Here is a 13,408-nt window from a genome sequence, read left to right as displayed (position 1 = left end):
AAGATTTGTAACAAGGAGTTTCAATTTCACCGGAGCTGTTCAAGCTTGAGGTACCATGTCAACGCCAAACATGCGTGGTTTGCGCCAGACCACGCTGAATGTTCGCAGGCCATTAACAAAATTAACCTCAGATAATTTGACCAACGCAATAGCAAAATGGATTGCAAAGGATTGTAGACCCATTAGCATTGTAGAAGACTCAGGCTTCCTTGATGTTTTGCAACTGGCGTCTCAAGACTCATCCTATAAGCCACTGTCAAGAGCCACAGTTATGACGAAAATCCACGAGCTCTATGAAAACGAAAAAAAGAAAAAAGGAAAGAGGTCTTGGCTCAAGTAAATCATATCGCCCTGACAGGAGACCACTGGACATCAGTGAGTAACAACAATAACCTCAGAGCAACGGCACATTTCATCAGTGACACGTGGGAACTGAAGTCTTTTGCGCTGACTATATTAAAAACTGAGGAGCGTCATTTTGCGGAGGCTTGTAAAGAACAGTTCCTTTCTGTTGCACGTAAGTGGGACATCGAGGGCAAGACGACAACCATTGGGACTGACAGTGCACATAATATGAAAATTATGTATCTGTGTCCTGGTTTTTATCTTTTGGTATGCATTTCAGAAAAAAAATGGTTAGGATTCAGGTGTAATTGCAAATAGTGATTAATCCTGATTAATCCACTGAAAATTCAGATTAATTTGATTAAAGAATTTAATCATTTGACAGCCCTAATAATATATATATATAACATTAGGGATTTGTAGTTATTTATGTGTTCCCACCAAAATATGATAATAATTTGTTTATAATAATTTGTCACAACAGAACAGAGAAACATCAAAACATATTAAAGTTCTGATAAATAAAATGTGTAATAAAATACAAACTTAAGATATGAAACTTAAAGTCCTTTGAACAAAAACGCATTAACAAAAAGAAAATCTGTGTTGCCAACAGGGACGTGGTAGAGTGCCTTTTGGTGGACAGACTATGCAACACCAACGCTCGTAACATGGTCAATAGTCAGTTTTTATTTTTTAAATATTCATGCATCAGAATTAAAAAGAATAAAAAAATAATCTATTGGTATCAGCATTATTAATCGCCGATTTAAGAAAGATAAATAAATAAATAATCGGCGATTAACAATGGCCATACCAATAGATCAGGAAATGCCAACAACATTGTCCGGGCCCTCGAAGCCACTGATTAAATCTTCCTTTTCCTCTCAAAAGACTCTGATAATGTGATACAGTTGAACAGCGAAAGGGCAACTTGTTCACAGAAAGAATAGCTGTGCTCACGGAGCGTGAAGACTTGGGATTTAACAGACATGAGATCACTTACTCATTATGAACCACTGAGTCCCTTTTTGAGGTTTAGGAGTGACAGTGACTCATGTCTTAATGATTGTATGAATGCAAAAATCCCCATAAATCAGAACTGTTCCTTCATTCATTGGAACTTCTTGAAAAAGAGATAAAAATGAAACTGTCTCATTTGACAATTCTGATCATCAAAAATAGATCTAAAAAGATCATTTCTAGGCTGCCTTTTTTATCACAAAATCATTAAGACAAATGTGTGAGCTATTCTCAAGACAAGTGTGATAAATGTAGTACTTGCCACATATCTATTTAAGTCTGTAAGACTCATTATTGCTGTCACCACCACACCACAAAACCTCACCAACCACGCAGAAGCACACTCTACTGTACAGACCGCAAAGCCACAAAGACGCATGCACCCAAGGGCGTAGGTGTTTCCACATTAGGGGGGACACATTGTAACTGGGGGTCTTGGGGTCGTCCCCCATAACATTTTGAGCATCAAACACTGTTTTCCTGTGTTCTGGAGAATATTATGCAATAATGTATGGTGCAAATGTCTTTATTTATGTAAAGGAAATGATTAGTCTCCTGTATTCAAAACCTCACACAAATCAAATACAAATTGATTTGATTACAAATCAACCTTTTCTAAATATTAGGGCGACATATCCCCTGCACCCCCCCAGGAGTCTAACTGTTTTGTCGTATGTGTTTTTCTTGGTTTTAGGTGGGCAGGTCTCAAATCTTCTTGGTTAGTCCAGACACAAAGAAAGTTGCCATAGAGAAGAGTTTCAGAGAAATCTCCTTCTGCTCACAGGTACGAAGCCCTGCCCTTCTACACATGATTGTCTGTTTAGGCTTGTGTGTGTGATTTTCAAACGCCTCTTGAATCCTGAAACGCCTGATCTTTTCTTTTCAGGGTATTCATCACGTGGATCACTTTGGCTTCATTTGCAGGGAAACCGTGGAAGGAGGAAACTTCCACTTTGTTTGCTATGTCTTCCAGTGCACCGATGAATCACTGGTGAGAGACAGACAATGAAGGGAGAGCATAGTAGAACATGGCAAGAAAAGGATAGGACATATTGTTGTGTAAAAACAACATAATTCACACATTTTTCCTTTTTTGTACATTGTCTGCAGAAATCCAAATGGGCACATTTATGTTGGTACAATTCATTCATTCATTTTTCATGCACATTACACACGTCGAAATGTCTTTTGTAAAAACGTTAAAGCAAACACGATCGCAGTTGAGCATTATGTGTATTTTCCTGTAATTAATTTTGCATATCCTCATATTTCCATATCAGTGACTCCAACTCACTGTGCATATTTGATTACCTCATTCAGTTTAATTTAACACCTTGCAAGTTTGCTTTGGATTTAAATTTAAGTGCCACAGTGCATGAAGCTGATATTTTTCCATCAGTCAAGATTAAATTCTGCTCTAATCCTTAGACATATGACTCAGTGCATCTGTGCTCCACTGAGTCATGATGGGCCAAATGGACAGTTTGATAAAAAAACTTGATCATTAGACGGATGAACTGTATTGTATGATAGTCAGCTAATGTTGCACTGTAATTTGCTTATACTAGATACTTACCGTAATTGTTGTAACAATGAGTCACTGGGCCAGTATTTGACTGCTGCCAGAGTAAGCTAGAAAACAACATTTAGGAAAAACTGTTGTTGGTCACAAAAACATATTGGATACTTAATATTTAAAAAAAGATATATGTATATGTATGAGTCCATTGGTCAAGAATGGGCTGAATTTGTTCTTATAATTGTTCAATATCGTGGAATACAGTTTTAAAGAGTTGAGTATAGGTCAACTCCTAGATACACTGACAAATTATTGAAAGGATATATGGTGGATGGATTTATAAAAAACTGTATTTTGCTGTTGTAGGTGGATGAGATCATGCTGACTTTGAAGCAGGCGTTCTCTGTGGCAGCCCTGCAGCAGAATGCAAAGACCCAGAGCCAGCAGTGTGACAGCTGCCCCATACAGCAGCTCCACAGACTGTGTGAGAGGATAGAAGGTAGAAAACTGTCCCTGGGCTTCTTTTTCAGTACATTTAAAGCATTTTCAAACTCTAATTGGTTAGAGTAATGTTGACAGTTGTTGAAAGTTTACACAGTTCTTATACAGTTATATACACCGGTTGTTGAATAAACAGCTTAACATGCCATTTTGTTCAGACAGGGTACATCCCATTTACTTCTCTAAATAATTTAAATATAGTGGCAAAAGGCAGAACCTATCAGTGATTTCATAAATAATTCATATTTGAATTAAATGTGTTTTTGCGAGTTGACACTGTAATGACAATGTATAAAAGGAAGAGAAGGACTTATGTGCTTCTGGGTGAAGAACAGCTGGACAACCAATACACAAACAAAACTTCCACGCAACAAATGTTTTTAAGCTGGAACAATGGAGGGAAGTTCATATTTTATGTTTACATGCCCACAAGTCTGACGGGGCCTTCACTTTTGTTTTGCATTTACATATTTTTCAGGTCTTCCCCCATCTAAAACCAAGCTGGAGCTTCAGAGACACTTGGCCACTCTTGACAACCAGGAGCAAGCGTCAGTCTTTGAAAACACTATGGTAATGTATTTACTCTTTCTGTGCACCTGTAGGCCAAAGTGTGAATTCCTAGAGTTCTCTTTGAGGCGACTGCATCTTGAAACAAACCAGATTGTCTTCAATTTCATTACCTTGAATTCTTTCTTGCATGCCTCCACAGTGAATGAAGAATCCAAAAACTGAGAAAAATAAATTGTAATCGGGGGCTGCATGGACATGGTCTCTTGTCTCCTCGTTCGTCCACTTATATCTGTCTTTGTTGACACCCGCCATGTGTGCAAACTGAAATAATGGGCAAAAATTGACTAAAACTTCTTCTTCATTTTGTGGCGGATTGAAAAATGACCCAAAACTTAATAGCAATTAACTAATTATTTGGTGAATAACGTTTCCTTCAGCGTTTATCACATAAGCCGTATATTGATCAAGATAAAAATCTGATGAGAACAAAAATGTTACTGTTTCCATAAGGCATTATTCATTCGATGTCACTTAATTTTGATAAAAACGTGTGGATGGAAACCTGGCTACCGTTTCAGGTTGCCCTCAAATATTTCTCAATGACTCAGCTGACATCTGCTGGTGTTGCAGCTGAACTGCAACACTACAACAGTGCTGAACTGTGAGACATCAGCAAATCTCTGCTTTTCTAATGCAAAACAGTGCAATGAATCCACTGTAGTCATGCCATGTAATGTAGCTATTGTCCAGTTAAAAACCTTTAAATGCTATTTCTATGTCAACATTTATAAACATGTCATTTATTTGCCAGGGTTAAACAAATCATGTCTTTTTATTTTTTTTTAATTGCATATTGTGTCCGTGTGTTTCAGAGGGCTCGTCCTAAGAGCGATCAGGAAGAGAATGAGTTGGTGATGGCCTCCTTAAGGAATCTGTATGAAGAGAGGCAGAGGAGCCATCAGCACACTGGAGATAGAAAACAGGTCACTTTTGGACATCTCTTATGCACACATATACACCACTGTGCCAGGTCTCTCTTTTCTTCTCTTTGTTCCTGTCTTTGTCTCCTACATTTCGTCCAAAGTGTCAACAGTTATATCAGAGAGTAGTTCAAGAAGAAAACATAACTTACACAGAAAAGGGGCCCTATCTTGCACCCAGCGCAGAGCGTAGCAAGGTCCAACGCAATTGTCTTTGCTATTTAAAGACCAAAGCAGTTGTTAATTTCCAATCCCGCACCCACATTGTTTAAATAGCAAATGCACCTGCGCCCATCTTTGCGCCCATGGTCTTTTAGGGGTGTTGTGTCCATGTGAATTCTTGGCGTTTTGCTATTTTGTAGCAGCAGAAAGTGATCGCTCCATTGACCAACAACAACCTGGTCTAAAGTGTTGCCAGTTGGTTGCGCTGTCTCCAAAGATCCGTATTGACCTGACTTATTTTGTAGGGTGCGCTAGCGAGCCATTTTTGTGCAACTATTCCCAAACGGGAAACGGGCAGGGAAGATGACACTCTGATTTATTTTTTGAATGTTACGCCAAAAACACACTTATGAATTAATGAAGACACTAAGTACAACCCTTTTGAACCATGCACCTGGCGCGCGGACCCTTTTTTCCACCGTCACACTAACAAAAGTGGATTTGGACACAGCCTAAACGCAGCTGGGTCATGCGCTTCATGCCGTATGTTTACATCGTTAAAATAGGGCCCTAAGTGTCATACTATACTTGTGAGAACGTCCTATCTCTCTTTACTCAGTCACTCAGTCACTCACTTACTCATTGTATCTCTGCTTGTTTATGTAGGTGTGTGAGGAGGCAGCTCCAGTCCCAGTTGAGACACAGCAGAGTAGCAGTCGGCAGCGACTTGAGCAGTTCAAGAGCCGAGCCAAGCGCTCTCTTACTGAGTCCCTGGAGGGGATCTGGAAGGTAATAATGTTTCTTTTTTTAACTCAACAATGTAAAGTATTCCCTTTTACATATACTATGTTGTCAATATTATTGTTTATGATCTAACATAGAAAAATGGGCATTTTGGAGGACATGGTAGCTTTTTGTTTTCATGTAACAAGGGTTCTTCGACAATGGTTCTGGTTTGTTACCTTGGTGTGTGTGTTGTTTGCAGGGGAGCAGCAAGGCCAGAGCTCAGAGGGACGACAGTGTAGGAAGTGACAGCGGCTCTTCCATTTGTACCGTCAACAGCAGCCAAGACCAGCCTTGTCTAGATGACCCCTTGCCTGCCTTCTCGCAGCTGCGACCCACCAGCCCACTCAAGTAAATACACTTGCTCAAGCCCACACACACACACACACAAACACACACTGACTCATCTCTTGGGTCAGACAGTTCGTTATTTAAAGGTCAGAGCTGTTCTACTTGTTTTACGTGGATTTCATGATTATTGGGGTTTACAGTGAGTGAAAAAGTACTTGATCCCCTGCTGATTTTGTATGTTTGCCCAATGACAAACAAATGATCAGTCCATAATTTTAATGGTAGATTTATTTGAATAATTAGAGACATAACACCAACATACAGAAAAACACATGTCAAAAATTGTATAAATTGATTTGCATTTTAATGAGGGAAATAAGTGTTTGACCCCCCTCTCAATCAAAGATTTCTTGCTCCCAGGTGTCTTTATACAGATAACGAGCTGAGATTAGGAGCACACTTTCAAAGTGAGTGCTCCTAATCTCAGTTTGTTACCTATATAATAATATGTATAATAGACACCTCTCCACAGAAGCAATCAATCATATTCCAAACTCTCAACTATGGCCAAGACCAAAGAGCTCTCCAAGGATGTCAGGGACAAGATTGTAGACCTACACAAATCTGGAATGGTCTACAAGACCATTGCCAAGCAGCTTGGTGAGAAGGAAGAACAGTTGGTGTGATTATTCGCAAATGGAAGAAACACAAAAGAACTGTCAATCTCCCTCAGCCTGGGGCTCAATGCAAAATCTTACATCGTGTAGTTGAAATGATCATGAGAACCGTGATATATCCAGAACTACACGGGAGGATCTTTTCAATGATCTCAAGGCAGCTGGGACCATAGTCACCAAGAAAACAATTGTTAACACACTACGCCGTGAAGGACTGAAATCCTGCAGCGCCTACAAGGTCCCCCTTCTCAAGAAAGCACATACTGTATGTGGTTTCTTTTGATAATAAAGAAAACACATTGAATGAGAAGTGGTTCCAAACTTTTGGCCTGTACTATACATGCCCGCGTGAAATTTGCCCATGAACATCTGAATGATTCAGAGGACAACTGGGTGAAAGTGTTGTGGTCAGATGAGACCAAAATGGAGCTCTTTGGCATAAACTCAACTCGCCGTGTTTGGAGGAGGATGACCCCACGAACACCATCCCCACCATCAAACATTGAGGTGGAAACATTATGCTTTGGGGGTGTTTTTCTGCTAAGGGGACAGGAAAACTTCACCGCATCAAAGAGACAATGGACGAGGCCATGTACCGTTAAAGTACTGCCTAGCCGGTCTCCAGCCCTTAGTCCCATAGAAAATCTGTGGAGGGAGCTGAAGGTTTGAGTTGCCAAACGTCAGCCTTGAAACCCTAATGACGAATGAGAAGATCTGCAAACAGGAGTGGGACAAAATCCCTCCTGAGATGTGTGCAAACCTGGTGGCCAACTACAAGAAACGTCCGACCTCTGATTGCCACCAAGTACTAAGTCATGTTTTGCAGAGGGGTCAAATACATATTTCCCTCATTGCAAATGCAAATCAATTTATAACATTTTTGAAATGCGTTTTTCTGGATTTTTTGTTGTTGTTGTTATTCTGTATCTCACTGTTCAAATAAATCTACCATTAAAATATAGACTTATCATTTCTTTGTCAGCGGGCAAATGTGACCCTGAGTGCAAAGTAGTTATTTATAGACCTATGTTTGTGTCTTTGGGATAGAACAGCCTCCAGAATAGATTGATATTTCAGTGTGTTTTGAAATAGTTTTCAAAGCCAGCAGCTTTAAATACCAGAAAGGCCTTAATTGTAAATCAGAACATAATTATTCATAATTAAAATATGCTTAAATAGTTCTAAACATTCTAGGAATTCCCATAAATCACAAAACTAGGTAGTGCAAATTACAAACTTAAATTTCACTTCACACTTTTTCTCTTTTTTTTTTTACCTTGGACTACACAAATGTGTATGGTTGGTCATGATATTGTGTGGACACAACGTGTATTTCTCCTCACATACTTTCCTGATCATTTTCAGGTGCCACAACTCAACAGGAGACCTGAAGCACCTTGACTCCTCTCTCGCCCTGTCTCCCTCCTTCTCTTTACCCGGTGATGCTCAACCTCAGGGCTTCCGCCGACGGGCCAACACTTTCAGCCATCCTTCCACTCCTTCCTCAGCGGAGTACTCACCGGTGCACACACTAACTCACACACCACAGGACCCTACTGCAGCTACTAAGCCCAAGCTCGTAAGACACTACTCCGTCAGCACCGAAACTCCACACCAGAGCAAGTAAGGATTGTGTGTTAGTGTGTGTCTGTCTACAGGTAGACAAGTAAATGTGTGCTTGTATTTATTGTGAGTTTGGTGAAACAATAGAAGATTTAATAATCGCTTGATCATTTATTCAGTAGAATATGACAATAAGCCCAAAAATGATGCTGATCTCTAAAAAGTCTTGGCTACGAACTTTGTTTCCTCGGCTCTTGACCCAAACACTGCTTCTAATCACTTATTTGTCTGTGCATTAAACCTCTTGACATAACATGGAGCCCCCACTGGCTCCATTTGGTGGTGGTTTCATTTAATTAATTAATTATATTTACTTATTTATCTATCTCAAACAATCAACGGTGTTGCAAGGCAAAACACAAACAGAAATCCCTAAAAGAACCATAAACAATCAGAATTTAACAACAAAAAACATAAAAAAAGATGTGTGTGTGTATATATATGTATGTATGTATGTATGTATGTATTTGTGTGTGTGTGTGTGTGTGTGTGTGTGTGTATATGTATGTATGTATGTATATATATATATATATATATATCTCTCTATCTCTTTCTCTCTTTTTCAGTTCATACTGTTTTGTGCTTCTTTGAATTTCTTTATCTTTCTCTTTGCTCTCTTTTTCTTTATTTGCACTGTTTCCCAGACATGTCCCAACAGATTCCACCCTTCCTCCTATTCCTCCCTGCCTTTTGTCTCCCTCTCCTTTCCTCCCTCATCATCCTTCCTCACCTTCTACTGGAGCCCGACTCAATAAAAGAGGGTGAGAATCCAGCGTTGGTTTTCTGTTCAACTCCTGCAGTATCTCCCTTCTTTGTTTTATGTGCACTTGTGAATTGTTCAGTCCTTCTTTTGACCTTGTTTTCCATGTTATTATGCAAGTCCCTATTCAGACAGAGAAATGCACACATGTTACTCCTTGATTGATAGTTTGAAAAGAGATCTATGCTCTGTCTCTTCAAAAGTTGAAATATCTTCAGCCTATTTTCACTCCAGCACTTCAGTTCAAAACCATTTCTCATAAGACGTGTCTTTCTGTGTGAACAACGCCTACGTTTCTTGTTTCATCTGTTTTCTGCCTCCTGTTCTCACCTTCATCTCTCCATCTCAGTCCTCTGGGTGGACTGCGTGCTCGTCTCCACTCCTCCTCCTCTGTCCCTAATTTTCTGAAATTTTCATTTCTGGCCCCTGTCCAAGAGAATGATTGTCTTGAGCCAAAGAGCAGGTAGACACACACTCACACCAAACAGTCATGTCCATGTTGTTTCCCGCATAGTTTCAGTTAGGAAAATAAGTATATGAACACCCTGCTTTTTTGCAAGTTCTCCCACTTAGAAATCATGGAGGAGTCTGAAATTGTCATCTTAGGTGCATGTCCACTGTGAGAGACATAATCTAAAAAATAAAAAAAAATCCAGAAATCATAATAATCACGTATGATTTTTTAACTATTTATTTGTATGATACAGTTGCAAACAAGTATTTGAACACCTGAGAAAATCAATGTTAATATTTGGTACAGTAGCCTTTGTTTGCAATTCCATAGGTCAAACGTTTCCTGTAGTTTTTCACCAGGTTTACACACACTGCAGAAGGGATTTGGGCCCACTCCTCCACACAGATCTTCTCTAGATCAGTCAGGTTTCTGGGCTGTCGCTGCTCAACACAGAGTTTGAGCTCCCTCCAAAGATTCTCTGTTGGGTTTAGGTCTGGAGACTGGCTAGGCCACGCCAGAACCTCCTATATGCTTCTTACAGAGCCACTCCTTGGATATCCTTGCTGTGTGCTTCGCGTCATTGTAATGTTGGAAGAGCCTTGACCCATCTTCAATGCTCCAACTGAGGGAAGGAGGTTGTTCCCCAAAATCTCGCAATACATGGCCCCGGTGATCCTCTCCTTAATACAGTGCAGTCGCCCTGTCCCATGTGCAGAAAAACACTCCCAAAGCATGATGCAACCCCCCAAGGCTTCACAGTAGGGATGGTACTCATCATTCTTCTTCCTCCAAACACGGTTAGTGGAATTATGACCAAAAAGTTCTATTTTGGTCTCATCTGACCACATGACTTTCTCCCATGACTCCTGTGGATCATCCAAATGGTCATTGACAAACTCAAGACGGGCCTTGACTGCCTTGCTGATTTAAGCAGGGGAACCTTCCGTGCCATCCATGATTTCAAACCATGACGTCTTAGTGTATTACCATCAGTAACCTGGAAACGGTGGTCCCAGCTCTTTTCAGGTCATTGACCAGCTCCTCCCGTGTAGTTCTGGGCTGATTTCTCACCTTTCTTAGGATCATTGAGACCCCATGAGGTGAGATCTTGCATGGAGCCCCAGTCCCAGGGAGATTGACAGTCATGTTTAGCTTCTTACATTTTCTAATGATTGCTCCAACAGTGGACCTTTTTTCACCAAGCTGCTTGGCAATTTCCCCGTAGCCCTTTCCAGCCTTGTGGAGGTGTACAATTTTGTCTCTAGTGTCTTTGGACAGCTCTTTGGTCTTGGCCATGTTAGTAGTTGGATTCTTACTTATTATAGGGGGTGGACAGGTGTCTTTATGCAGCTAACAACCTCAAACAGGTGCATCTAATTTAGGATAATAAATGGAGTGGAGGTGGACATTTTGAAGGCAGACTAACAGGTCTTTGAGGGTCAGAATTCTAGCTGATAAACGGGTCTTCAAATACTTATTTGCAGCTGTGTCATACAAATAAATTGTTAAAAAAAGCATACATTGTGATTTCTGGATTTTTTTTTAAGATTATGTCTCTCACAGTGGACTTGCACCTACGATGACAATTTCAAACCCTTCCATGATTTCTAAGTGGGAGAACTTGCAAAATAGCAGGGTGTTCAAATACTTATTTTCCTCACTGTACAATCTGTGGACTTTGTTTTGTGGATCACTTAAACAGATTTTATGTCTCTATATATTGATATACAGTAAAAGTGTGTGTGCATGTGTGCAGTATATAATATGACCTACTAAATGTTTATCAGGGCATATTTGTTTGTGTTTCAGTGATGTAGCAGCTCTGTCTACACAAAGTGCAGTACATGGTGCTGGGGAAAGTCCTCTGCGCAGTCACCGCCACTCATGGAGGCAGCAGATCTTCCTACGGGTCGCTACACCTCAGAAGAACACGGAAACCAGTGGTAAGAATGCAAGGCTCCCCATAAGGAGTAACCAGTGGCCTTTGTTGTAAGACATTAACATTGTCTGTCAATGTCTTATGGATCAGTCCTAAAGACAGTTTAGAAACACCTGGGCAGTTAGTGGTTTCTGTTCTTTTTTTAGTCAAAAAGAAGGCCCATTAAGTGTTGATCAATGGTATGGTAACTTAGTTACTAACAAAAGTTTATTCCTTAAAAAGTAAGTTTCTTGGGATTAAAACTGGTGACTCAGTCCCTACAAAGTATTTTACAATTCGTCTAAGAAGGCAATCATGCTGCAATATGATTTACTTACAACAACATTTGTGTTTGGTGACCAAAAATCTAGAGCACACTGGAGAGAACATCTTAGTTGTGGGTTTAGTAAGGATGCGTCACCCTTTTTTTGACACTAAAGAGTCGATTAGCGTTTTCCATCTTTACAATGCGGTCACACTGAGGTCCTGTGTTAGCAAGATGACAGAAATGCAGAGGAAAGAGGGATGTATCCCAAGTTGTCTCATACAGTGAAAGCAAGCATGACATTAACCTGTGGAATTACACTTTATAGAAAAAAGTATAATTTTATGTCTTTTTTGCGTCATTACTTGTGCTAAACAGACAAACCAGGTCCCAACGTAAAGACAACGGTGCAGTAACAAAGCCTTTCCACTCTGTGTCACTCTTTCATTTCATGTGATGGTGCATGTGTAAGAGGACGGGGGTTAAATAGATCACTTTACCAGAGATCCTTCTCTACTGTATAAACTTGAAGTGGCTAGTCCCTATTTTGTAGGTGAACACACTTGCATTAATGTTCAAGTATTTTTATTTTCTTAATTTTGAATTGCCAACCAAACAACTAGCTTTGGCCAGTATGGTACCCACTGCTGATTATCTTTCCTTTTGAAATCCAAGTCTAGAAATGCATAAAACAATATTAACATGACGAAGTAGACGTATTTCTGTTCATTTTTCTTTTATGTTCCTAATAATTTTATTCTCCCAAAAACTTTTAAGTTAAATTCCTGTGCTGAAGGGACATTGATTTGAATAGTACTTACATGAGGTGCTCATATTTCTCCATTGTTATCCAGCAGTAATTGATTGCCATACACATGAGTTATTATGGCATCTCATGCTTTTGGAGCTTAGAATTTTGCATTATAGAGCTGGATAGTGACCTCCCACTTTTTTGGTCCCGGGAAGTGATTTTCCCCATTGCTCCATTTTTGTTTAATTAAGGTCTTACAGTAGTGAGTCATGACAAAAAAACATTTTGAAAACGAAAAAAAAGGCAATGGTACAAGAATTAACGATCATAGAGTTCAGTGGAAGAAGCTCTCCAGCTGTTTGCGGGTTTGCGATGGTGGTACGCATTTCTATGGTAAAGACAAACTCCACCAATCGGAGACGTCACTGTTACGCTTAGGATTGTAAATAGTGTAGTACTTCACTCACACTCAATCATTCTCGCTGAACATGCTGTTCATAAGGGATTAGTGAGGTTTAGGCCTGTCATTGCGTTTCTCTTTCAAATGAAACGGGTAAACATCACGTAAGAAATTTCTCTTCATAATTAATGAAATCTTCATCTGAAGTTTATTTTGTAGTAAAGGAAAGGAGTAAAGGAAAAACTGTGCTTTTAGCATGTCAGTGAGATGGGTTTTGTGCTAACTGAATATAGTGCTAAATTGGGTTGAGTTGGGCGTGTATTTACATTTATGTGTGTGCTTGCATGAGGTGATGGGTGTGTCAAGTTTGTGTGTGTGTGTGTATGTGTGTATGTGTGTGTGTGTGTGTGTGTGTGTGTGTGTGTGTGTGTGTGTGTGTGTGTGTG

The 13,408-nt window shown here is 39.8% G+C and overlaps 1 protein-coding gene across 5 annotated transcripts in view; it reads left to right on the top strand.

The window, feature by feature from the left end:
* tbc1d1 (TBC1 (tre-2/USP6, BUB2, cdc16) domain family, member 1) overlaps positions 1 to 13,408 on the top strand; it is a 48,344-nt gene that overhangs the window by 19,669 nt on the left and 15,267 nt on the right. For 4 of the 5 annotated variants that reach the window (XM_034857958.1, XM_034857963.1, XM_034857972.1 and 1 more), the window contains 11 exons: positions 2,063 to 2,152; positions 2,255 to 2,359; positions 3,254 to 3,386; positions 3,867 to 3,958; positions 4,771 to 4,881; positions 5,707 to 5,829; positions 6,026 to 6,174; positions 8,157 to 8,414; positions 9,059 to 9,175; positions 9,524 to 9,637; positions 11,438 to 11,571. In XM_034857958.1, the coding sequence (XP_034713849.1) occupies positions 2,063 to 2,152; positions 2,255 to 2,359; positions 3,254 to 3,386; positions 3,867 to 3,958; positions 4,771 to 4,881; positions 5,707 to 5,829; positions 6,026 to 6,174; positions 8,157 to 8,414; positions 9,059 to 9,175; positions 9,524 to 9,637; positions 11,438 to 11,571 (1,426 nt within the window). The remainder of the gene's footprint in view (positions 1 to 2,062; positions 2,153 to 2,254; positions 2,360 to 3,253; positions 3,387 to 3,866; positions 3,959 to 4,770; positions 4,882 to 5,706; positions 5,830 to 6,025; positions 6,175 to 8,156; positions 8,415 to 9,058; positions 9,176 to 9,523; positions 9,638 to 11,437; positions 11,572 to 13,408) is intronic. The other variant, XM_034857979.1, reaches the window with a different exon arrangement.

Source organism: Etheostoma cragini, chromosome 2 (genome assembly GCF_013103735.1).
Source record: "Etheostoma cragini isolate CJK2018 chromosome 2, CSU_Ecrag_1.0, whole genome shotgun sequence".
Classification (NCBI taxonomy): domain Eukaryota; kingdom Metazoa; phylum Chordata; class Actinopteri; order Perciformes; family Percidae; genus Etheostoma; species Etheostoma cragini.
The sequence above is the reverse complement of the archived record's forward strand: the minus strand, read 5'-3'. Positions and strand labels throughout refer to the sequence as shown.